The 26,553-nt window shown below is 40.7% G+C and overlaps 1 protein-coding gene across 6 annotated transcripts in view; it reads right to left on the bottom strand.

Moving 5' to 3' along the window:
• vav2 (vav 2 guanine nucleotide exchange factor) overlaps positions 1-26,553 on the bottom strand; it is a 151,970-nt gene that overhangs the window by 6,861 nt on the left and 118,556 nt on the right. For 2 of the 6 annotated variants that reach the window (XM_026339653.1, XM_026339654.1), the window contains 17 exons: positions 25,289-25,357; positions 19,224-19,329; positions 17,468-17,566; positions 15,796-15,864; positions 14,881-14,981; positions 9,038-9,137; positions 7,731-7,826; positions 5,087-5,155; positions 4,788-4,874; positions 4,065-4,153; positions 3,818-3,950; positions 3,413-3,427; positions 2,988-3,097; positions 2,753-2,854; positions 1,088-1,176; positions 286-299; positions 157-175 (listed from right to left, as the gene is read on the bottom strand). In XM_026339653.1, coding sequence (XP_026195438.1) covers positions 157-175; positions 286-299; positions 1,088-1,176; positions 2,753-2,854; positions 2,988-3,097; positions 3,413-3,427; positions 3,818-3,950; positions 4,065-4,153; positions 4,788-4,874; positions 5,087-5,155; positions 7,731-7,826; positions 9,038-9,137; positions 14,881-14,981; positions 15,796-15,864; positions 17,468-17,566; positions 19,224-19,329; positions 25,289-25,357 — 1,367 coding nt within the window. The remainder of the gene's footprint in view (positions 1-156; positions 176-285; positions 300-1,087; positions 1,177-2,752; positions 2,855-2,987; positions 3,098-3,412; positions 3,428-3,817; positions 3,951-4,064; positions 4,154-4,787; positions 4,875-5,086; positions 5,156-7,730; positions 7,827-9,037; positions 9,138-14,880; positions 14,982-15,795; positions 15,865-17,467; positions 17,567-19,223; positions 19,330-25,288; positions 25,358-26,553) is intronic. The other 4 variants (XM_026339657.1, XM_026339660.1, XM_026339658.1 and 1 more) reach the window with 3 other exon arrangements.

The raw sequence follows: 26,553 nt of genomic DNA, 5'->3' as shown, positions 1-26,553 counted from the left end.
ATCTACGTGGCTGATGTTGTTGCCATGGAGTGCATTTCTCCACTAGATGGCAGTAGAGAGCTGTATCAACAAACGAGCTACATGACAGCTGACAGAAGGTCCAGCTTCATGTCGAAGTGTTCTCCATCATGTTTCGATCACAGGAAGTGTTCTTACCTGATGACATGCCAGGTTCCTATGAAAGAGAAACAAATCACACATGTAGCACACGATACTCACAACACTGTATTCAGCATGAGGGAGAATTACATTTAGAGGAGGATGAAGATACAGTGAGCTACTTACCAAGTCATGAGGATCTGAAAGAAAAGACCAAAGATATGGAGAGTCTTAGAGAGGAAACTTCCAACAGCATTGAACCAACAATAGTTATAATAAACTACATGTCAGAGCCCTGTGTCTGGGCGCTTTTTGCCCAGATGAAGACCTGAAGAGCTGTGCAGCTTTAAAATGATTAAAAGGTGACGGTCACGATTCTACAGTGAAGCACATTTAGCTGGGTCCACTTTATAAAATAATAAAGGATAACAAACACATTGATATAAGGAATAATAAAGAAAGCAGCACCAAACTGCTTTCACTTTCTACAACTCTTTCTCATCTTTTCACCTCCTCAGTTCTTTCAAAAACAAATATGAAACCCGTCCTAATGGGTCGTAATATGTCAGCGCTTCACTTTAAAGGGCTTCTAGGTCAAATGGCTGGGAACAGTGGGTGTAAACATGCGGTTCTCTGTGTGCCTGCAGCATACGTCATGACTGTCATATGTGTAAATCCTCTGCACTCGCTGGTTGTGGTTTTCCTCTTCAGTAGCTAACGCAACAACACAATGTAGTCCCACAGGAGCCCCCTCCCTCCCTTTCCTGCTGGATAAAGTCACCAACAGGCAGGACTGTGCTCAGTGAGAGTGACAGCAGGTTTGTATTTGTGGGCAGAACTTAATTATTTAATTATCACAGTCACTGGTAATTTGGTCAACAGAAAAAACCCAATAATGGAGTTTCTCAATGTCAATGTTTTTAATCCGAATATAAATCAATTATAATCAGGTTACTGTGGGTTAGGCAGGATTAGAAGAAACACCTACTGATTTTACAGATGGTGATAACTTCCAGACACTCTTTGTGTGCTCCTGTTCCACAGCGAGAGCAGTAGTAGCCCTGGTAGAAGATGCCCCTGGAGGACACACACAGAAACACACACATTAGTAATGCAAACAGGAAATGTCTCAGACACAAATTAAATTCTTGTATCTACAAGCCACAAGGGGACCTGCTGCTACTTAGTATAATGTTGTGATTGTGGCTGCACATCCTCCATCATCTCCATTCTGCGATCCTTTAAAGATCAACTCGCCCTCTTCAGGACCAGAACTGTGCATGTTATGGATACTATAACACTGCACACATCTCGTGTGCTGCCATGTTGAATGGTAAGTGTTATAAATCACGACGGGATCCGCTGGGGCTGCAGCAGTAATTAGCATGTAGCAGGGAGTGAGAACCCTGGTCCCTGCCTCCGCTGGGCTCTGTGAATTTAGGTCAGCGAAGCCATGAAATTTGTGGGTCAATACACAGAGTGGAGTTTAGGCGGCTGACTGTAATAGAGGTGAAAGTGGTGATTCAGTGACACGGGTTATCCCTGCTGCAGTTTCACATGGGGGGGGTGGGGGAGGTGTGCTCTGGGACACAGTGGGTGGTGTTGGGAAAAGGGAACGGTTAAAAATATCATCCCTCAGTTTCAGTCACACTTAGTGGAATATTTTCCAAAGATCACTTCAACAGTAATGAGGGGCTGTGTCAGCCAAAACATATTCCCTCTGTGATTTAAGTCTGTTTGTTAGTTGCTCACCAAATGTGGCTACGTCTGTCTTCAGTTATTTACTAGTTTTCCCTCTTCAGACACACGCTCCTTTTACAAGTGTTACATTTGTCAGCAATGTTAATCAGTCATTCCCAAGTTCACAGTCTTGAGAAACTTCTGTATAGAGACCATTCAGCCCAAAACGCTCCGTACAGTCTTTGAACACCACACATACATGGAGTGAAAGACAGCAGGGGCGTTGGAGGAGGGACAGCTGGCGTCTACCCAGATGCACATCAAGTGAATGACGCTTTTAGCGCTGACTGAACGTTGCTGTGAACACTGAATTACACTGATTATGTACGTAACATAGTTACAATCCAGCTCGGCCTGTCCCATCTGGACCTTGGAAACAACAGTCTCCACTCAAGCCTCACTTACTTGCTTGTTCTTGGGGCTTTCAGCTCTATCACATGATCTTTAGAAGCAGAGAAAGTTTGTTCAGTTGTCAATTTTAATCCAAAGCTGAATTTCAAGCATCTACAGATCCATGATGACTGAATAAATGTCACCTGGAGAGGACGGCGTGGTACGAATGAAAGCTCCATAACAACTGTGGTTAGGTAGGTTAGTACCTTTAGTGTGTATATGTTCTATATATGTTCTGTAAATGTTAATAAAGAAAATGATGTTTGTATCTTTACATCTAAGTATTTCTTCATCGTAATATTGCTGTGTTACGCGCTGCTTCATGTTCGAGACTGGAGTCACGGTGTGTAAAGTATCTTTTTACACAAGGAGTTCACATAAATGTAAAGCAAATCTCTGTTGCTACTGAAGACTGTCAGATAGCTTGTAGTCCTTGAAATGTGTGTGAGGGTGAGGATGGTTTTATTATTCATCCATTACTCTCTGTAGAACAAGAATGTGCTGTTGTACATGCCGTTACCTCAAGAGCATCTTGCAGGCTCGACAGTTGGTGTTCTTATCGAACGTGTGCATTTGGAAGTTGTGCTGATTGGCTGTGGCTCTTTCTGGCTTGATGTTGGACCTGGAAGGAAAAAATAATGGGAAATTATTTGCAATGAAGTAGAAACTCACATGCTCAGCCAAAACCGCACATTTACATCTACAGATTTTATATAACAACTGTTTGGCCAGCCCTGATGTGTAATCATACTCACATGGCCATTTCAAACTGCTCCATCCATTTGCGCTTTGTGTCCTCAGTTTTACAAAAGAACTGGAAGCCCTGCTTCCCTTGCAGGTGGATCAGGTAGAAACCATAAGACCACTGGGGAGGAAAAGTGAGTGAAGAGCAGATGGCAGAGTGTGGATGACAATGGCAGACAAGAATAAACACAGGAGACTGTGATAACGGCACTTTCAAATAAATATGTGCAAAGAATATTTTGTAAATACTCTATAATCAAATGCAAATCAGAACTAATAGATGCTCCACATGCTTCAGCGATGCATCTGTCTAAAAGCTGGAGAGCCAGTCACAGAGCCGTAGGGCGCTCGTGCAATCACGGCATGACACCCCAAAACTGCCAAAAATAGGCCACTATGAGAAGATGAGTTAAATAAAGGGGTCACTTGAGCTTACCATTTTTCCACTTGACTGGTAAGCATGCAAAAAGAAAGACACCAGAGAAAGACCCAGTTACACATGCAAACATGGACAGACACATGCAGATTCAAAACAAAAAGCCATGTTAGGCCGCTGGCGCAACGCACAGCAGTACACTTTCATGAAATCCTAAAATGACCTTCATCGCATTTACATGATCTGTCAAGCATGAGCGAGCACGATGCATATCTGACCGTTTAATGCATTACTCATAAGTTCCGTATCTGAAATTACGACCAACAAGCTGAAGGGCAACATTTGTAATGATTACATGGGAACTCGCGTCACCTTCACTAGCGAGGCTGTCTTTACAAAGATCTCACTGCCTTTAAAAAAAATACTCTTCTCTGTGTTTTTAAACCAAGCAGATGGTTTTCTTACCTTCTTCATGTCTCTGTTGTTCATAGGGTCATCCGACATTTTATATGACTGGAGTTCAATAGTCTCTTTGAGCTCATAGCTGTAGCCTTTCCTCTTACAGACTATGACGACTTTATCGAACAGGAATATATACCTGGAATCAAACACACACATAACACACTCGCACTGAGAGTTTGAAGGGGAGAGGATGTCAATGTGCAGAAGGTTATAATGATTGTTTTCGTTTTCCTGCAGACTTTGAACTCACCTGTCTTGTTTCGTTCGGTTGACGATGGAGCAAACCTTCAGCTCACCATCTATCTTTGGCCTGCCATACTCCTCTAGTCTCACCTGCTGCTTAGGTCACAAAGACAAACTAAATGTCAGTCCACTGGATACAGAAACATGACCTCTGCATTTAATGGAAAACGACATCATGAATAAATCAGCTACACCTTGATTTAAAACTAAATCTATACTGTTCTACTAATGGTGCTTCAGCGTGTACTGTATCAATAGCTCATGTACTAGTCACAAATTAACCCAGTGTCTGTCTGCACCTCTGTAGGAACTAAAATAAAAATAGAGGCAAGAGGAGAAAGAGTGACAGGAAGGAGAACACGGTGACAGAAAAAAGATGAAGAGGAAACGAGAAGGTGTAATTAGATAATGGGAAGTGAAGATCATTTCTCCTGTTCATATTCTGCACGGCTTAACAATTTCTAGGGAACTTTGTAATAGTGCACGGTCATGACAGGTGGAAGTAAGCCATGGTAAAATATGGGTAACTCCTCCGTGATGCTCAGTGACTAACCACTCACATTAGTCTAGATAAGGCTGAAAATAGGTCTCAACAAGAGTTGACAAGAATCACAACTGACTCATACAGTGACAAATGATGGATTTTAATAACCTGTCAGAACCGGACAACTCAATCAGCACTGTCCTAAAGTTAGTGGGTGAAATCTAGGGAGGAGTTCACGGCACTTACAAGATTTTCTATTGAACTCTGGAATTCGCTGATCTTCTTCAGTGTCTCGTTGTCCCTCTTGACTTCATTGATGTACATGGCCAGGTCCTGAGAGAGGGAGGCAAAAAATGTGTTCGGTGCTCAACTGAAAATCTTCCTGACATGTCTGATATCATGGACATTTATGGTATTTTGAGCCACAGTAGCTGTATGAAACATTTTCCTTCAGCTTCGGCTTAGAGCATCGCCGATTGATTATGTAACATCTTTACATGCACACTTGTGGACACACACATACTAAGACATGTATAAACACAGACCTGCATAGCCTCCAGTGCCTCTTTGAGTTGTTGTCTCTCTGGTCGGTCAGTTGAGTAACTTAAAAGTTCCTGTGGATGGGGATTATCATTACACAACACTGTATTAAAATGATGAAATGTAATGATGCTGCAGTGTGTAAAGTTGCTCTTTACTGGGATTAGGGATGAATAAGTAGCGGCTGAGCACCATCAACAACAACAACAGCCATGCAAAGAAAAGACAAGTGGAAGCTTGTTCCCTTGCTAGTTAAGTAGCCTCCAGGTCTGGCTGTTCTTTATGGGAACAAGATGACGTTAAACGTGTCGTCTACTAATCATGTTGTCCTCCTGGTAGCCAATCAATAACATGCTACATGTTGTGTTTGACTCCTGTCTCCTCCACTGGCTTATTGGAGTGATTTATCTAACACAGAGCTGTGCTGAACTATACCCTATAAATATAAGTCTTATCAGAAACCTATCAGTTATTCTGCTAAACTGTCATTTTAGAAAGAATAACAACATTGTAGCAGTTACTTATGCTCAGGATAGGATCACACAGGATATATAGGAATAGTTAAAGAATGCTCCAAATATAAAATAGAACTCGTACAATAAATGACGTCCTTATTAATGTTATTTGTTGCACATGTGCTTTAAGCTACTTAAAATCTCCTTCCTGGCACTTTCACCCGCAATAAGCTTCATTTTGCGATGCAGCACTTAGGATAGTATTATCCCCCTGTTCAACTTCCATTGTGCAGGCAATCTGAACAACAAGCAGCAGCCATTAGTGCTGTAATAGAGATATTATCCCTCACTGGCTTCCCAACAGCGAATCAGCCCAACCAAGAGGAAAGTATTGCAGTTGGGCTCCACTGTAACTTCATTTACTCCGTTTTTATCTAAGCGACCTGCTGACTCTGCAGATGTGTCTGATGTTTAGTTCTGTTACTTTTCACACAACTTGGACTGTTTTTGTCTGGAAAGTGTTGACACACTGCAATACACCAGACTTCAGTTGAAAGGCACACTCGTGATATTATTATCATTAAATATTTTATCAAATATTAAAGCCCTGCTTGAGGAGACTTACTTCCGAGATGATTGTGCTGAATTGACTTTATTCAGAGTGCAGCTATAGTACATAAATGATGAAGTGAGACCAAATAGGAAACACTACTGTGACATCATCCATTCATCAACTAATAATGTGCCCTGTGGCACTGAAAACACACACACACACACACACACACACACACACACACACACACACACACACACACAAAATCAGGACTTGTCAAGTGACTTGCCCCAAGGCTACAACACAATGTTTTACTGCAAAGCTGTGGGATGCAGTGAAATGGGGTGCGTTTAATCTGATTAGTGCACGGCTGATTTGACCTCAGTGCCTTGCTGAGACTCCTGCAGGGGTTCGATTCAAGCTAATGGAGAACTTGCAGCAGTCTCCGTGTGGAAGCACAATCACCTGACGCAAACACTTGCCCCCACCCTGCCATACATTACACAGGGCATCATAAACTCAGAAGCTCATCCATAATTGAGATACAAACTCAATTAATCATGGAGCTCATTACAGTGGTCAGTTCCGTTTTCTGTACATTAACACCAGGAGAAAGCTCCAGGGAAGAAGTGTTGACTAGTATGTGAGTGGCCAGACAGTGTTCTCAGACACATTGGTATATTAGGAGAAATGGTATCAGGGCCTGGTTTAATCACGGCTACAAATGCTGTAAACTAATGTGTCTTGAAAAACATAAACTGCACATAATCTTCAAATCCACACATTTCAGAAATCCTCGAAAGTTTTGTTATTTTATTTGATAAATGACTCAACAAGACTAATTAGTCATTAAAATAAATGTTGAATCAATTTAATGAATTATTTAACTTAAGCACCGGATCTGTTCTAATGATCATGCAGAATCTTTTATCTTTTAAGTATTTATTTCCTTTTAGTTGCTTCCTCTGTTAAAAATGTCAGCATATGAGCTACAGAGCAGAGCAACAATAATGAAAACATGACAACAACAAATAAAAAGTCTTTCAATGTTAGGGGCCAGATACTTGATGGACTGATCCCAAAGAAACAAACACAATTTCAAGTGGCAAAGTGAAAAAGTCTGGAAAACTATGACAACACCAGGCCAAAACCAGAGGAACAACTGGAACCAATCGAACTCACTGACAATGGCGGATAATTGTTGAGCACTGGATAAAATTACAGCCGAAATAAACCATCACCTCCGTGACAAAGTCTGAGCAAAATATGTGACTCACAACTATATTCTTTGGCCGGCCTGCCTCTTGTTAGTGTTGAGATCAAACAATGACACAAAAACACAAAAACTCCAAATGCAAATTTACCCCACCATGTTGTGTTACATTACCCACCCTGTGCTGCTGAATGTCATTGCTTTTTTTATTTTAACTCTGCGAAGCTCAAATGTTAGATGATGAGTATGAAAAGAGGCACAAGCACAATTCAAATACCTGCAGAGCACTGGAAGTTGGGCTGAAGTAATTACAGTCATACTGTGAATACTGTGACTTCAGCTGCAGATATTCCTTTTCTGCATTTCTCCCCTGTATGACTACATTCAGTAAAAAGGACTGTGCTGTAGGTTTATCAGATGTCTCCTACCTTCAGTAGTAGGTGGTACTTGAGCACCCTCTGCATGGGAACCACGAGAAGATCCTGCAGCTTGAACTTTCCTTCCTGCACTTTCATAGTGCATTCCTGCAGGAACAATGGAACAAGTGGAATGGCTATTGTTACAACACTGTGTAATGCAGCATTGTACATTTCCTACTAATGCATTCTTGTTGCGTTGCAATTGCTGCTTCCACACATTCATGGGGCATTCCATTAACAACAGCGAGGCCGGTTTATTCTTCCAGGGCACAAAAGCTGCGTCTGTGCCAGTCATTTGCGATACAATTGCTCTAAGTGCTGACTGGGAAATTCCTCAGACCAATGAATACATTTCTATAAACTCCGCACTGACGCCATAAGAAACTGTGTTTTGTTAGAATCATCCTATAAAGTTCCCTCACACTGGTTTGTGTAGCAGTTTCTTTATTCAGTTTCTATATGTTTGCAGTAACAGGCTCAGTTTATTCCTCCTGAAAAAGAAAAGTTTTGCATGAAAATACAGAAGCTGTTTTACCCCGTTACAAAGCTCTTCTATTTTGAGAGAGTGGCTGTAATCACCACAAATTTTGTCAACAGCTCCATTTCTGAGGCCGTGCTAAGTGCTGATGTGCCTTAATCTTGTGATTACAGGAGAGTGTTGGCTTTTTGCTATAATACATTCAGATTATTCTAAAGATGACTGGTTCATATAGGAGGGTCAGAGAACAGCAGTATCACACACAGACTGAGAACTATTAGCAGAGAAGGACAGCAAACTGTATTCACTGACATGAAACCACAATGTTTGAGTTTTGTGTTCAGTTACAAAGGTTTAATAGGACAGTATGAGTTAAACAGCTCTCAGGGTCCATTTGCAAACTACATTATTTGCATTTATAACATGATAGTTTGTGCATGACAACAGGAAATTTAGATCCCATTTATGAATCTAATAGCTCATTATAGAATGTAATGACCTGCTGTCATTTATAAAACTGTCTATCTTATAGAAATGACATTTATTTTAATTATTAACAACATCTGAACTAACACCACACAAATCATTGTGCTCTTCTTGTCCATGCTGAATACATCACTCAAACAGTCACAGGGCAGATTGAAGAAAGTCTGCTTAACACACAGACAAATATTAACTGGAGCTGTTTTGCTGTTAACAACAACAACTAATAATAATAATAATAAAATAAATAATAATAATAATAATAATGATAATGATAATAATAATAATAATAATAATAATAATAATAATAATAATAACCTATCGCGTGTGTGTGCGTGTGTGTGTGTGTGCGTACCTCTACTTTAATCTTGATTTCCTCTCGTGTTGCTATTAGCTCATCCAGTGTCTTCTGGGCGTTCTCCATGTGGCTGCAGTACTGGCCATAGATCAACAACCTGATGAAAGACACAGTAACAACAGCTGTTGGTCTAAATTTCACTTTCACAGCTGGTGATTAGATGAAACGAGGAGAAAGAGGAAAGAACACACCCAAAGAGTGGTCACACTCACATTATGTTTAATAACTTTGATAAAGGTTGAAGAGTCAGAAGTGCACAGTCCACAAACCTCAATGTGTATCTACATACATCAAATCATCTTTTTTATGTATTTAGGTAAAGTAAAGATATATGCAAAAGCAATCTGACCTGTCTTTGTCTTGCTGCTTTCAGACATTTCACTTTTAAGCTCTTAACTATAAAACACCCTCTCCGCCATAGAACACATGTTACAAATGTCTGAGGTCCAAATAATAAAACATTAATGTCAAAATCAGTATGTGAGATTTAATTTTACACTTGTATGTGAGCATTTGGGCCCATAAAACCTGTTTTATAACATAAAATAAAAAATCTGGCCTAATGAGGACAAATTAAATACATTTTAACATTCAAAATATTGGGAATATATGATATCATTGTAAAAATGTAGAGACAAAGGAGATTGCTGCTTGAGTCCACAATTAGCTCTGAACTGGCTGGTGCCCTGGAGCCTTTAGCCAATACACTGCACATTAATTTTAAGATTAATAACACAATCAGAGAGGCCAGCCGGAGAGTCATTCTGCACTATAGGGGGACAGATAAATGAATATGTGAATACATGTTTTGTGATTAGGAATATATGTGAATACCATAAATAAGCAATGATTAGATTCTGGTCCCAGGGCAACATTTGGAGGGGCGGCATCCTCTCGTCAATAAGCTGTAATCACAGAGCACTAATGAAAGACACTGCTTCATATCAGTTGCTTTGCAGAGTTCCTCTTATCAGCAAGTGAGGGAAAAAAAATCTCTAATTTTGAGCAGCGAGGATATGAGAGCTGTGCTCATTAGATTTTACAATGGGATCCTGACACAGATCTGTGGGTTCAGCTGGGAGGGAGTTCAAAGTCATCTTGCCCGGAGGATGCCACTGCACGCCGCACACATTCCTCTCACTCAGTCACTGAGTCAAAGTAGGGCATTGGCACGGCTGGTATACTGTTAAACCCCCACCCCCCTTTGGTAGAGTTGGCACTCCAGTGTGTCTTAATCAGAATCTTGAGAGGGGTGGGTGGGGGGATGGAGAGAGCTGGCACCCTGAAGTGTAATGCAGCCTCGCAGAGATCTGTGACGCAGACAAGAGCATCACCGCAAACAGACCAACCGGGAAATGTTTGCATGACAGACCACTGCTGCAAACAAGAAGATGACAAATGGAATGCAAGCACTGACAGACTCCTACAAGATATGAAATAACATAACTAAAAAGGTTTACTTTAGTATTAATAGATCTGAAAACGATACCACACAGCTCGACTCGGCTGCTCCCAAGAAAAAATATGTAGAAATGGATCAATCTCCACTGTTCCATAGAAAAGCATCAGTTCAAATGTAAAATGCTGCTCTGGTAATGGAGCTAAACTCTTGTATCTGTGAATGTGTACATACACATCTACTCAAAAGCAGCATTTCTCTCGCAGCCATTCAACAGACACCTGCCATGCTGACTTGATGCTGACTGGAACGTCCCAGGTGAACCCAGTGCATCGAGCCTTCTAGCCTGGTGAAACTGGCCCTGGGCTAACAAGGCTCTGATTAAGATGTGATCCACATTTTGGGAGACAGCTCCATTCCGCTTGCACTCCTTCAGCATCATAACGTAATTAAATTTAATGGCAACCTTGATCAATTTTAAGACAGCGGGAGAACTGTGCACTGTAGTGAGGATCCAGGGGCAAGTGGCAGAGACACCCAATGATGGGAACGCAAAGCGCTCCAGCTACTGGTTAGAACGTAGGAACAACAATATCAAGTTAGGATATTAAGTGATGTAGGACATTAGTGGTAATTAGTAGAAACATTTTCCTTTTAGAAGCAAAAAAGATAAAAAAGAACCAGTACAGACAGAAAATGTTTAATGTTGCTCTTAAGGCCCTTCATGCTCTCTATTAATCTCAAAGATTAAAATTCATCATTCATTTATGGCCTTAATGAGACACATTTTATAGAAGGGAGCAAATTACATATTTTTTTTCCCCTCAGAGCAAAGACAAAAGCAGAGTGAATTAAAAATGATAAGAAGAATTGTTTTCAGGCTCATCTGGCTGAACACCATCATTTATAGCATGTGTGTCATTTATGTGTCTTTAATGTACAGCGTGCACACCACTGTGCACCTTGAGCTCCTTTCCCATTGTCTGATTTCTACAACAGATGTCCAGTGACACAGCCAGCACCATGATGCTGAGATGAGGACTTTTAGCCCCTTGGAGTTCATGGCTTTGGCCAGGAAAGGCAACCATTTCTGGCACCGAAATCCTGCAACCAAAGTCATTACTGGATTATACACATCGAGCCGATCAACTACTGGACGACTTGTGCAAAATTAAGTTTTAATAAGAGCATTTTCACCCAAGACTTGAGAAGCTAGTCAGAGGCTTTGTCCTCTTCTCTGAGACAGGCAGCGGAACAAAAGGAGTAACAACACACAAGCACACTGCAGCATGTCTCCACTCTTGGCCCAGTCAGCTGTAATCAGCCCGTGACACATCGCAGGAGTGGGAGGAAACGGCTCATCGTTTCCCGCTTTCTCTCCACCTCTGCTTCAATGTTGATGAATGAATTCAGGATTCAGCATGTTTTAATTAATTCAACTGGCCTACTGATGGTCCAAACTGTATTAGAAAACAACTACAATAACTTTGAAATGCTCACGCTATCACTGTCAACGTCTTATGGAAAATGGCACTCATCAGCCAAACTTTGAAATTTCAAAGGTCCAGTATTAGTTACTGTAAATGAGCGATGTAGACGTTGCCTTGTGTTTGTACTTTCTTTATGCACGGCAGCAAATGTGAGTTTTATTCCTGAGGTTGTGATGGGAGTGAAATCTCAGGTCGCTAAGGCAGGGGATGAAAGCTGCAGAAGAAGGGTTATATTTTAAGAGAGAATGAAAAAATAAGTATGTCCCACTTCTTAGGCTGGAGGCCCATTACATTTGAACAGTGAACTCACAAATAAAAGATGACATTTTTCCACCTAGTAGTGCCAATTGTGCCATTAGTAAACTTGCATTACTCCAAAATTGGAAAAGAATTGCAACAGGTACACTGGTGTTGTAAAAACGTCTTTGTGTTCTTTTCAGTGCTGGTGATACTGCCCTGCTGTGCTGGCCTCTTTCATAATGAGGATGCTGGCATGAATGTTACTTCACAGAAAATGCAATTTTGAGTAAATGCACCCTGGGCCTTCACCCCAACCCTAGTGGAGCCCTGAGAGCCGAGTCAGGCGACTGAGGAAATCTCCAAGCAAACTAGAAGTGACAGGCTGTGGAGCCAGCTAATATTCTCTGACACATGGCATTGGGACCCCCTCACCTCCACTCAACATATCCAGCACACAGCAAATGGAGGAGAACATAGCGCAAAGACCCCCAATAAAGAGGCTCACAGCGCGGCCATGATTAGGCACTGCAAGGATATCTGGGAGCCAGATTACTCCGGAAATGAGTTGGGAAATGTCACAAATGAGGAGATCAACAAGAGGGTACTTAGGTGCCCATTTAGTTTCTAGAGCTTCTTGGTGGTGCACTTCGGTTCTGGTTGGCTAAGAATTGAAAAGTACCCCGAGATAAACCAGTGACATTTCCAGCATGGCATTCGGTTCAATGACAAAAAGAAAAAAACAAAAGTGCTTTTCATCGTATGCACCAACTTGATAAAAAAAAAACAAAAGAAACATACAAGCACATTGTTGTAAAGGTCACAGGGACTTACAAGCATAGATAACCAAATTACTTATGCCGAGCCAGTTCCTCTGGAAGATCATCAAGATGCCTGATGGGAGCGGTGCTGTGTCAGTCCAAATCCCCTGGTCCCTCTTGTTTATCGCCACAAGAGACAAGACGCAACCATGGCTCATAATGAGGCAGGTATACATGTCAATCACATGCAGGCAGTCAAAGCCTCTGATGCAGAGAATCTGCAAATCAAATGAACCGCTTTCTTAAAATATCCCCGTGTTGCATTTGGTACAATGCCGTAGATACTACAGTGAACGGTATGCCATCAGCTAATTTGTTAATGAATGGAAGCTAAATGTTAGGGTATTTCTGCCAGGTAGAGTGTTAGCCATTATTACTTTTGGTCTGGGCCTTTTCCTGAAGGTTAGGACCCTGTAGTTTCAGTAAAAATAACTACTGCTAGACTAGATCCAGTCAGATGAACTAAACAAGGAAGGAGATAGAGCATGTGCATGCGTGGGTAAGAGAGAAAGAAAGAGTATGTGCCTGCCTCTGTCTATTAGTAGGAATATAGTCTCTTGTGTCACACTAACTATGTGTTCCAGGCGCTCTGGCCCCCCTTTCCAAGCACGAGGGAGCCTACGGTATCCGTGAAGTCGTCTTCTATGACTGCATCAAATAGTAATATGTCAAGTGATGACATTGCTTTAGATGGCTGAAGTATATATTTAGAAACTGGATGTTAACCTATTAGTATGTAAGACTTTGGGCCATAATTTCAATGTACGACAGCAAATAGGATTAAAACACTAAATGTGATTCCCTTTGTAGATCCAGTGTCTGTTCTGAGCTACTGTAGAAACATGGCAGCTTCTCTATCCCTAAACACAACATAGCTATGAAAACTATATTACATTTCTGCTAAGAGATCCCTCTAAATGTTACACCCTGCACCTTGTAGAAACAGGTCTGTGATAAGCCTGACGCAAGCCCAGAGAAATAATGTGACTGCTTCAAGTTGGAAGAATATCAAGACCACAGTGCAGAAACATATAATATGCACTTATTTATGCATGAGTAGGTGCACACACATGCAGGGTCGTGTGTGACTCACTCGGTAATGGCTGTGTTATTTGAGGAGAGTGCCATATCTATGGCTGTGTATGGAATCACGACTGGGGCCAGAACCTATCACTGCCATCATTACCATTACCTATGAAGCAGCCACACTCAGCACAGCATGGAGGCAAATCACTGCTCCCCTCAGGGATGCAAATTATCCTCACATTGCAGCTGGGAAAGATGGAGATCCATCTGAGAGAGAAACCCTGTCCACCGATAGGCCTCAGTGTATTTCAGAAACCTCTCCTCTATAGATGTATGACCCAAAACGTTTATATTTTAATATATAATTTGTTTTTAATACAAATTTATTGCACTTACTGTATGATACAGTGAATTGAATGATATGGGGATGATATGATAAAGTGAATGAAATCCATGTTGCTGGACAACCTGGGTTAGGTTTAAACATGAAGGACAACAAACATAAAGAAAGCACTCCACACAAAAGAAAATGCTGTGGTAGTGGAAGAGGAGGGACACGTGTACACAAGTGCCAAGCTAACAGAGTCTAGAGTGGATTTAATCTCATTGTTTTGGTTGAAAGGGGAACAATTGGTTCCATGCTCTCTCAGCCTTTTCTCTAACACACATTGTTTTAATTGCCATGCTCTTTCAACAATGCCATCAATCCTCCAGCAACTCGGTGCAAAACTCCACAATCCTAAAAAAATGAAAAACACTTCTTTGAACCATCTATTGATAGTTCAATTTATGTAAATTACATCCCCCCAAAGGACAGTGTGTGCATGTGCCTAGACGCATAATGCAGAAAAATGTCTGGTCACTGACCTTTCTTTGAAGTCGAGGAAGATCTTCCCCAGGCCACTTCCTCCGCTGACCATGTTCAGGTCGATGGCTCGCAGGAGGGCAGAGTGGGCTTTGATTACATCCTGAGTAAACATCACAATAAACATTAGAATATATATCCTGGTTAATCCTTAGTCCTCACATTTATACACTGCCACACACACTGATAGAGCTGTACAATCCGTAGATTTTAGTTCAACTGTAGTAAATATATTTATCCTGATATCTTGTGTAAAAGAAAGTCCAAATACCGTATATTAGATGGGTATGCCCCAATATTAATATAATTCCAGTCTCTATGTGGGTTTGAGTCAAAAAAAGCCACAGTAGCTGCACCCATGCTTACAAAACATGTAGGGCAGCACAATAGCTGGATGTGTTTTTAATACATATTCAAAATCTATAGAACAGAGAAATGGATACTGGTTTTAAACTGTTTCTGGTTTATTTATAATTACTGCTAGGTGTTGAAATTAATTAAGTTAGAAACATATGGGTTATATAATCCAAACTAAGTTCTTCCAATGTCCCCTCCATCTTTTATTTGGGAATGTAAATAAAAACAAAATAAAAAATTATATTTTTACAATTGAAAGAAGACATTTCTTTTATAGTACATAAATTGTTGATGGAATGAAAGTGTTAATCATAATTCAATGAAAAGTTTTGTTTTTCTGTCACTGTGATGAAAACACTGAACCATGAAACCAAAATCTCGGAGCTTATCCAACCGTGAATTCTGCATCAGAGTATCTTTAACACTCTTAATAACTGTATATACAACACATCCTGTCATTCAGTCAGCCATCCATACATATATTGAATTATTCACTTGGTGTGAGACACACCCAAGCGTGCTGTATAGACTTCACCGTCTTTGCTTGAGCAGTTACTCACCTCAAGGTTGACAAAGATGGCGTCCATTTCTTGCGGACTCAAGACTTGCTTCAGCGGGATCATGTAGTTCTTAAGAGAGAAGACATGTTTTTCCATGAGACTATATTATTAAAAGTCCCTCTGAAGAACAACTTCTCATTTTAAAGATGCTCTGGCAAAGCTTTTAGCAGATACGCGAGAATCTATCTGAAGGACAGCACAACTGAAAGTTAACTGCAGAAAATCAATGCAGTTGTAAAGTTGTAAAAGACGGAGGCAGCATATTGTTGCTCTGTGTGTGTGTGTGTGTGTGTGTGTGTGTGAAGTTATTTAACTTCAGGCCATAAATATACACTGTACAGTTGTTCTGTATGCTGCACTTACGCTTACAGGAGGAAAAACCTGCCTCTTATTTCTCTAATGCTGTTTTATGCTTGTCACATTCCATCATCATAATAATAACAAATGGATCAACTAAGAAGCGATGAAGAGATGATAGGCTTTATTAACCCCAACTCAATTAAGCTTAACGAGGCCTCTGATCATAAGAAGGTTATTTATTCTCATTTAGTCTCGTGTTGGTCTGATGCGGGAATCACAGGATGCACATTTAGTTTAATGAAATTAGAGAAGTGGATGATTTGTGGCGTTCCATCAAATCGAGGCTGAAATCCTGTCAACGCAGAAACTGATGCGTTAGCAGCGGTGGTCTTCATAATGGCTCATTATCACAAAGAGAGAGTTTGTGTGGGAGAAAAGAGGACAGGATTTGGTGTTTCAGTGAAGCACTATGAGTTTGTTTGCAGCTGTGTTGAGGGTATGTGCTACGTAACAGGCTACTGGTTACTGCTACTACTATTCATAGCAGTCAGTGTGGTAGTAAAGTCACTTAAGCGCCTGATACTCGATGCACGTTCCCTTCTTCCATTACCATACAGCTTACTGTATGTAAGCACACACAGCAGTATAAGTGATTTTAATAGGAAGACTCAGGTGAACTTTATTGTCAACCCATCTATTTACAAGTACGTACTGTAGGAGGCATGAAACACTATTTCAACTAAAGGATACAGAATGTAAACACAATAATCTCCCTGGTGAGGCAGGGGCGGCTGCATTAAAGTAGATTTGTGTATTCCACTTCCAATGCTTTGACTTGACATGGCACCAAATAATTTATAAAATATAATTATATGTGTAGTGTGTAATAAGGGCTAGATTATTCCTTTCGGATAAACGTCAGTATGCACAGTACAGTATGTGTCCTTGTTCATGTCATATGCATGTCTATACTAAAAGCCTGAGGGATCAGCATGTCCTGTGGGGCCTGAGCCAATAATAACTATATTGATTAGCTCCTGTGACATTTTTGCTCCCCAATGAATTTGCCGATAGCTGACATTTCCATGCTGTGACCCGACACACAGGCGCGATATACCAACAAAGGAGAATTTACAAAAACGTATCAACACACATACCAGTGGCAAGAAAAAGTATGTGAAGCTGTTGGAATTTAATGGTTTTCTGCATTAATTTGTCATAAAATGGGATCGGATCTTCATCTAAATCAAGAGTATTATCAAATATATTGTGCCTAAATAATAACACAAGTTGATCTCTTTATTAAAAACAACTATAATAACCTTATAAGACACTGTATGTTCACATAGTGTGCACACATTCTGACACCTACCTTCTCGATGTCCTCTAAAGTCTTGAAGTACTTTGCTTCAGTCTCCTGGATCTCCACTAAGCAGCAATTTCTTTTGTCATCTTCAGTCATACCCATTTTCTACAGTGACATAGTAAATGACAAATGACAAATTAGGTCAATTAGACTCCATAATCCAGAAAAACAGTGTGTATTATTGATAACCTTATATTTTAATTCTCTTAACCATTTTTAGCTTTTAGTCATTTTACTGCAAATCAAGTGGACTTTATATACTGCCAATAAAAAAAAAATCACCACCTGGATTAATATGATCAGCAGAGCTTTCCTCTGTGCACATACTATATGACCAGCATTGTTTTAACAGTGATAACATGTTTTAGAAATATTAATATGTCTTCTACCATCCTTAGTAGAAACTGGTTTCTATTCATTTCCAAACAATATGAAAATTTATTTCCATACTCTATGATGTGAGATAATGCAGTGCAGACAAATTAACACACATACAGTCACTGTGATGGACACAACTCGAGCATATTTCTGCATACGAGTCTACTTAACGTCACAGTGCTGGGATAATACACTGTGTGTATAAGTTAATTGCTTTTCATACTGTTTGGAAATAAATGTAAAGCAACAGCTGATTGAACAGAAGGAAAAAATGCCACCAGAAGCTTCAACTCTTCAACAGTTGTTGATAATAATGCCCCCCCACACACCGTGTGGCTGCATACAGGTGTTGTTATAGTAAAAGTTAGGAGGTGATGACACTGAGAGAAAATGATGCATGTGAGCTTTTGACCAGGGCTCAACGTGGCCACTCAGGCCAGTCTGCAGCTTCTGACAGTAAGACGGAAACCATTAGGTGGTTTTAGTGTTGTGGCTGATTGGTCTATGGACAGGCTGGGAGGCATGTGACCTGTATGAATTTGTGGCAGAATTCAAGGTTGTTAAGTTAAACATATTCAAGGGTGCAGGGGAGAAGTGATAAGAGATACAAACTGATCTACATAGAGCATTTCTCATGAGGTCTATCTGATGAAAGTGTCTGTACAAACAAAAGCATATACACGGTATTGTGTAAGATGCGTTTTCTTTGAAATAACAAAAGTGAGTTCTTATCCTTAGTGATCATGGTTTAAAACAATTCTCTGCTGTAGCAACATATGAGCGGTACAACCAGGGAGTGACTAAGCCATCTGGAACAGATTTGGCTGTTAATAACCAGCACTGATAATACAATAAAATGGAGCTAACAATGCAGAAATACAAGTCCAGTCCAGGCCTCTATCCAGCATGTAATCAGCCAATAGGAACGAACTCTCCAAGCCAGCAGGATGAAGTTTATTTGTCTCATGCTTTGAGGTTCGGCGTGGCAGCTGTTGGCCAACGCTGACGTCAGTTTACACTCAGTCACCGAGCTGAAGTCACAAGCGTCTCCAACGGGCCCTGAATCAGACTTTGGACCAGATGGGGTCTGCTTTTCCCCTGTGCACAGGTCACTGGTCTAATTGGCAGGCCGTTCTCTCGGGATGTTATATGTTTGTTCATTAAATTAAGTGACGGACAGGGTGGGGTGAGTCACAAACACAGCAGCACTCACCTGCATGTATCTGATCTGCAGCATGGGAAAGGTAAAGCAGTGCAATTCAAAAGTCAGATTTGTCACCAGTCATGAAAGAAGCATTTACTTTAAGTGCGTTTAGTGACACATGAATAATAAATAATCACAAAAACATCCCTTGGGATGAAACAGCAGAGACTGTGTTCTTACCATGGGTTGTCGTACTTCCACCTTAATGATGTCCTCATAGATGTCGTCCCCATCATCCTCACATGGCACACAGTCATAGATGTCATCCTCGCCCAAGTCGTGCTCACTGGGGAAATAGACACACACAGGTCAGATGAACAGCTGTATTTAAACATACAGTAAAGGATGTACTGTAGAGTATCCTTTCACTCATCTGTCCCCCGCTTTAACAGCTGAAAGGCGCTGAGCAGTCCAACGGCTATGGGCTTGTTATCTTTCATGAGCCCTGCCTGAAGAGGGGAATTGGTGTTCAAGACAAGAGGACCGAGCACCCGACACTGAAAACCCTTCACTTAGCTGCGTTATTGAGTGGCATTTCCCTTTAATGTGTTTATGTTGCTTTGGCACCCAGCTAGCTAACTGACCTTTAATTAGGCGAGCAGCCAGCAGAGCACTGACAGCCACTGTGGAGATGAGCGTCTTCCGGGGAAGATCCTCATGCTCTGTGAGCTCACTGTGGATCTCCCCCCTCTACTGTAAAAGCTATTCTAATTCGGGAGACTTATTGAAACACTGCAGATGCCTCAGCAGGAAACCACATTGGCGTTGGGCCCATATTGAGGTAGTTAATAAATGAGGAGCTCGAAACATAAAAGGAGATAAATGATTAAATACTGTAAATAAATAGTAAGAGTTCTTAGTTTTTTTTTGTTATTATTGTCACAATGAAGAGGTAGATACAGTTATTTATGATGAATCTTACATATAATGCTATTATTAGAAAGTGACAATAAATCAATATGTGTATCATGTCTCCCCGTCCACCTTTGACTGAGCAATGACTCCCAGAAGCATCTTTTTTTTCCCCCCCTCTCCGCAGAAAAGGCAACAATTGGGCACAGAAAGGATCCTTATCGATCGCATTAGCTCTGTCAACCACAACCACAGCTGGAGATCCAACTTCTGGCAGTGTTAATGAGCGGGAAAAATCAGCAGGCCAAACTACAACACACACTTCCAGCTGTTTCCACAACACCAGTTCACACACGCCTCTTTCAACCCCACCTTGTCTGTAATTCAGGGATATAAACGAGTAAATCCTACAAATGGCAAACGATCGTTCTTTAACACTGCCCGACCTTTTGCTGCCCCTTTGTTCTCAGAAAAAGAGGGCCAGTGTTCAGGCTCAGCAAATGTCTGCCCTGCTTCAACGTGCATGAGTGGGACACTTAACACCTACCAGCTCAAGCTATTGTGCTCCGACCTGCCCGAGCAGGAGCAAATGAAAAGATCTGTCCTGGATGAGTAGTGTCACATCCAAACATATCTACACGTGATGTCCAGCACATAAACTTACCCGTTTAAAGATCCTTGAACAAGATACACCATTTAATTTCATGTTAAGATCCAGACAACTGTACAGTAAACCTTGTAGGGATGTTCTATACTTCAATTCACTAATATTCTCAAACAGGCTCCATGGGCACAGATCTAAAAGACTTTTTTTACATTTTCTCTGTGATGGGGCTACATGTGACCTTCTACTGGTGCCGTGGTGACAACTTTTCTACGTTAGATTGTGTGAATATGGGATAAAAATGACAGGAGAAAAAAAAAAAAAAAAGAACTCCCCTCAATCAAGCACTGAACTTTGCCGTCACGCTTGTGCGGGGGTTGTTTGAAGTTTTAATTGAGGTGGCGTGGTTCACTCTTTGCGCTCTGCTTCTTTCTTCATTAAGTCAAAGTGGCTCATGTTGAATACTGAGAGGACTGCGTGGGAGGACAACGGCCAGCCGACGCTGCTCCATCAGCGTCTCCTCTCTGAACTCTGAAGCTCCAGTGTGCTCCGTGGAGACTGGTGCGCTGCATGACGGAGGGGTTTTGTGAAAGCAGATGTTGCACAGTACTTCATTTTGCTCTAATCCCTCAGAGAAAATATTATATGTGGGAGGTCTGGTGTGGTGATATGGATATGAGCTGGGGCAAGATCTGAGAGTAGTCCTGCACGGAGGAGGAGCTGGAGGCAAGTCTGATACCTCTATTGCATATTCTAAGGAAAGCAGAACATTAGGAATAACCTCAGACTAGAAATGTATATAATCCATTATCCATATTGATGTGGAACTTGTCCTCACATTAATGTTAGCTTGTATTGACGAGTGGTGACATTTAGGAGAGATTTGTCTTTCTCAGTTGGTTATTTAGTCATTGTCCAGATCTAGATGAGTGAAATGTTTCTCATCAATAATTAATGATTAATCTCAGAGTTTTGTCATTCGAGTTACATTTGAAATTTTACTCAGTGCAAAACCTCTATTGACGTAATTGATCTAATTTTTTTTACCCGGTATTCAGATGACTTTGTGCTGTGATTTTCATCGATGATCAGTCTCAGATTTCAGTGCTGAATATCAATATTAAAATTCTATCCCATTTTAGATTTTAGGTTAAAGGTAAAGGTTAATGGTTTCTATTAATTAAACTGTGGCCAATAATATGGTTAATTTTTATCTTCATGTTTATTTTTAATGTTCAGGGTGTCAGAGTCTGCAGAGTGTGTGCGTCTGGTCATTGCTAGAAAGAACAATAAAAGAGGGACAGTGCAGCTTTTCTATTTATATCCTTGTGTCTACTGGGTCTTAGTGGACACTAATGAATCATCGCGATGCATTTGAGTGTGTGTGCATGTGTATGCATCAAAATGCATCAATGAGACAGAGTAGGAGTCCTGAGGACTTTTTCTGTCTGATTACACAGTGACAGGCCTGCTAGCCTCTGCTCCTTGATATAGAGTTAACAGAGGAGAGGAATATTTAGCTTGAAAGCCAAACTGTTCTTAAAACAGAAAGTTTATTTATTTTTTGTTTCAAGATATGTTGTATGAGGAGTTCATGATAATGCTGCCAGACTGCATCTGTACAGCTGCTGTTTCTGTACTTTTCTCTCTTATTCTTATAGACAATCTCGTTCAGTATATGTATTTTCTATGTACAGTTGCTATTATTATTATTTAATAATTAATATATATATAAATAATATATATTATTATTTGTGTTCAAGGGTTATAAACATTAGTATTGGTTTTGGTTAAAATGTCATGTTGGAAACCGTTTTTAAATAGCAATATGGTAAACATTTGACTGACTATTTACTTTTTATTATTAAGATATACAATAAATATATAATATACAATATACTATAAAGTGGTTCCAATAAAAAGCGAATTAATCTATATTTTCCTTATGGCTGTCTCCACAAAATAGTTTGTTCTAAATGTGTTCCTGTGGCTACATAAAGTTTCATTATAAAAAGTGACTTAATACCTTGCAGTGTATAATACCTAGACTAAGCTTCCTCCATTTTCAGGCTATTGACTTTTCATGTCAATCTGCCCAGGGGATTAATGGAGCAAAATAAACTGCAAAAGAGTGACACAAAGGGCTTGTGACATGGTTTGCTTCGGAATGGAAATCCATATGTGACTTTCGCAGAGGAAAAAGTCCCTTGGCGACTGCACCCGGTCCACCCCCATTTCATGCTTTGTCAACTCCGGGATAGAGTCATTCCAGACGGAGAAGACTCTGAGTTAAGGGGAATGAAGATTTGACATCAGTAAGCCAAAGGAAGGAAGTGCGGGCCAGGTTTAGCACATTAACCTGGGAGACCTCAATTAGGAGGAGACTGGACTGTACCTGACTCAGACACTCCTGCAGACAGACACAGCCCAGCAGAATGCAGACTGGGGCATGCTTCACAAGTGCACCTATCTCAGAATCACAATGTCATTTATTTACAGCAGTCCTTTCTGGAGGAGCTCATATTGACAACTTAAAGCCTCGATCCCTCTCACTTGATATGAATTCTTCTGACGTAATATTGTAAATATGGAAATCATCGTTGTAGGTGACCTCTGTTAAACCTCTAACCTGACACACCGTCCAGCACAAATGTTCTCTCGCAGACTTTACGCAAAACTGCAACAGTTTGACAAAGTTTTGATAAATAAAATAAAGAGCTTAATAGCTTAATACTATCTGTACATAAGTGAAGATTGAGCTTCCAGGTGTCCTCAGAGACCTCTGAGCCCCACCGGTTCAAATCTTTTGGCTCCTCCAGATAAAATGAAATGCTGATCGATCGTTTGCTGCCCGGTCTGGAGGAACGGTCTTCCATTTAACGTTTGCTCTGCTTTTAAATCTCACCTCCCAATCCATTTTTATAGATTACCTTCCATAACAGTTAGTGTCCTCTGTCATCTTACCACTGAAGTTAATGATGTCATCTTATGGACTTTTATTGTTTGCTGTAATCTGTTTTATGCTGCGCAGATTTTATTTTTTCACGTTAACTATTTCACGGGACAATATTGCTGTTTTATTCCCAACATGCTGTTGTTTTTATGACGCCATATGTCCTGTCACTGTACTTGCCTCTTCCTCTTAGAGGCTCTTAGTACAGCATCCATAAAAATGACTACTGTGACTGCACCAAGATCATCCTTGTCCTGTCCCTCACTCTTGCAGTTTAGTCATGTGCTGATCGTAAATCATGCGTGCATCAATATTTCAGGCTAATTAATAAGTCTTTGAGAGTAAGGTTATTGCTAGCGTGGCCTATGTGCTAAGTGTGTTCAACTCTATTATGTGCAGGACCTGCTGATGAATCAATTATGCAGCTGTTCATTGATGAAATGAAATGCACACATGTTCTTTGTAAAAGGTCAAGAGCAGCATGATTAATACAGTAGGACCCAGACCTCTGCAGCTATAGGTTACACAGAGCGTGCCGTGTCACAATACCACTGACCATTTAAGAGAAACAGATGAATTTGAGCTACAGGTTCACCGACGCTGAAGCCACGGGGCCAAGCCCATTTGTGCATAGTGGAGATTTTGCAGGTTTGGAGGTTAAAGGCAAATGAAAGGCATAACCTCCAGCTATAGACATAAATTCACTATATATCAGGCTTTAAATCCCCACTTGCTTTGCTGGTAGATCCTGTGATACTTGTTGCTATGGATGCCGTGCTCTCGCTATAGCCGCTGGATGTTTCAAGTAACCAGCAGGTGACGTTTCTTTAGGATGGATTTTAAAGTGCAATCAGGAAGCAGGGAGCTAACTTTAGCCACTTGGACATTTTCTGGTGGATTTACATCGTATCCTTTTAAAATGAAAATTTTAAAATTGACTTTGGTCAAATCACTGACCACCTCGCCCCTCGTCTCTCCTTCTTTGGCCCAAACTGACTGTTTCACAGCTGCTGCACTAGCTACAGTGTGCATAATGAAATTTTGTTTGTGTAATAAAATATTTAAGTTGACATGTCTTTACTATATTCTACAGACTCAGTTCAGTATTCAAGGTAAAGGCCTGCGTTTCAAGCTTGCGGAGCTGCGTGTTTGTTTAAGCTGCACTCTAATCCAGTTTTAGCCTGCTTGGCTGGCACTTCTCTTCTCTGGCAAGAGCACATCCCACATCCCCTAAAGATCTTCACAATCATGCATTCAGCAGGCATAGATCTGCTGTATAGCTCCCATGCTCTCCTACCATCCCATCTTTCTGTGATGAATGACACCCATCTCGGAGCGGTTAACAAATTATTCTCCATTAATCTTGGTGGAGCTGCCGCTGTCACCGCCGGAGCCGCTGCCAACTCTAACGCCATTTCACTCTCTTTTACACCCAGAGAAACCCACCCACTCCACATAACAACACACCAGACCAGGCAGCCAGCCACCGAGGCGGGCAGAAAGGCGGCCAGGCCAGAAGCCAGAACCGGTGTCACTATGGTAACAGGCAGAGTGACAAGCTTATGTAATTATAAACAGTTAGAGGAAATCAGACGATGTGGCAAACACAGTTCACTTTGAAACACCCCAATATGTGTGATATCTGCATGTATGGCATTATTACAGCATTTCTTTATCAATGCGTTTTCGACAAATCAATGCTCGCCATCCAATTTAGTGTTTACGCCTTTTCCTTTAGGATTAAAGTCAGGTTAAGGTTACACAAGTTATGCATGTGGTTTCTATGAGTAAGGATTGAATTGATGTCACTGCAATGATGGTAGAAAGATTACTTACTCTGCCAGTTCCTCGAGACTCCGATACACATCATCTTCATTCAGAGCCGTGTCCTCCGATGGAAAGGGCCTGGTAAACACACGCACACACACACACACACAGAGGAACACACTTTATCACTGTGTTTATAATTTCATCACACTTTATCACTTCACGCAGCACAGTGTCCCAGGTTGAAAAATAACCAGCTGGAAACTGCATGATATCCGCCAGGTTGTCACTCTTGGCTCCATCACTTCAACAGAGGACCCCATCAGTCACAAACAATACTGTCAAAATGCATCAACACACTACTGCTGGAAAAAAAAAAAAGCATCTTCTCACAGCCAACATTCTCAGGAATTCAGCAAAGCAAAGTGGCTTTTTTTTTTTTTTCCTCAGATGGATGACCAGGTGTTTTATAAATCATCTCTTGGGGTTTGGGCAGGTTTCAAAGATCCTCAGGGGCAATGCAACAGAAAATACTGAAAACGACACCGTTAAGAATGTAAGATTTTTCCACAGCGAAAGCGACCCTCTCTACTTTCATGTTCTGTATATACACACTTTTCTTTATAAAATATAATAGATAACATAATAGATCACACAATTTTTACAAATCCATCTCATTCGACATCTTCTAATTTCTAATTTCTGCCAACGCAGTGTCAACACACAACACTCCAGGCGACTGTCAGACCATACAAATACAAGTATAACTAATCAATTAGCTCATTAAACAGGCTGGATTTATTTGTAATCTCTCTAAAGATATCTGCTCTCCGCATTTTCTAGTTCACGGTCACGATCAATGGTGTTTATGATGTTTCTTTTTTTTTTTCAAAACAGCTGATTGCTTCAAATTACTGTCTATTACCTAATTGCTGCGCACAACTCAAGCCCATTAAAATCAGCGAGATCATCAGCTACTCATCAACCACGGTAACGTTACTGAAACGGAAATGATTACTAAGTATCTCTTATACAAAGCTATTAGGGTAGTAAATGAAAAACATCCATTTTTCAATTTCCAGCTTTCATATGAAAAACACACTAATTGGGTGCAAAACATGCTGTAAAACTTATTGATCATTACCAGCGTTCACTGTTCAATCTAAGGAATTTGTTTTAAGGCCTGTTCTCATCATGATAGCTCAACACTGCTGCCATTCTCTCCTTAAGCAATAAATCCCACACAAAGCAGCAGCCAGTAGTGGTTTCTGCAAGGTTGACCTTGACTGTGTTTGTATAATGTAACTACTGAACACATGATTTGTTTTCCTACT

Source organism: Anabas testudineus, chromosome 22, assembly GCF_900324465.2.
Source record: "Anabas testudineus chromosome 22, fAnaTes1.2, whole genome shotgun sequence".
Lineage (NCBI taxonomy): Eukaryota > Metazoa > Chordata > Actinopteri > Anabantiformes > Anabantidae > Anabas > Anabas testudineus.
Note: the sequence above shows the minus strand (reverse complement) of the source record. Positions and strands in the feature narration are given on the sequence as shown.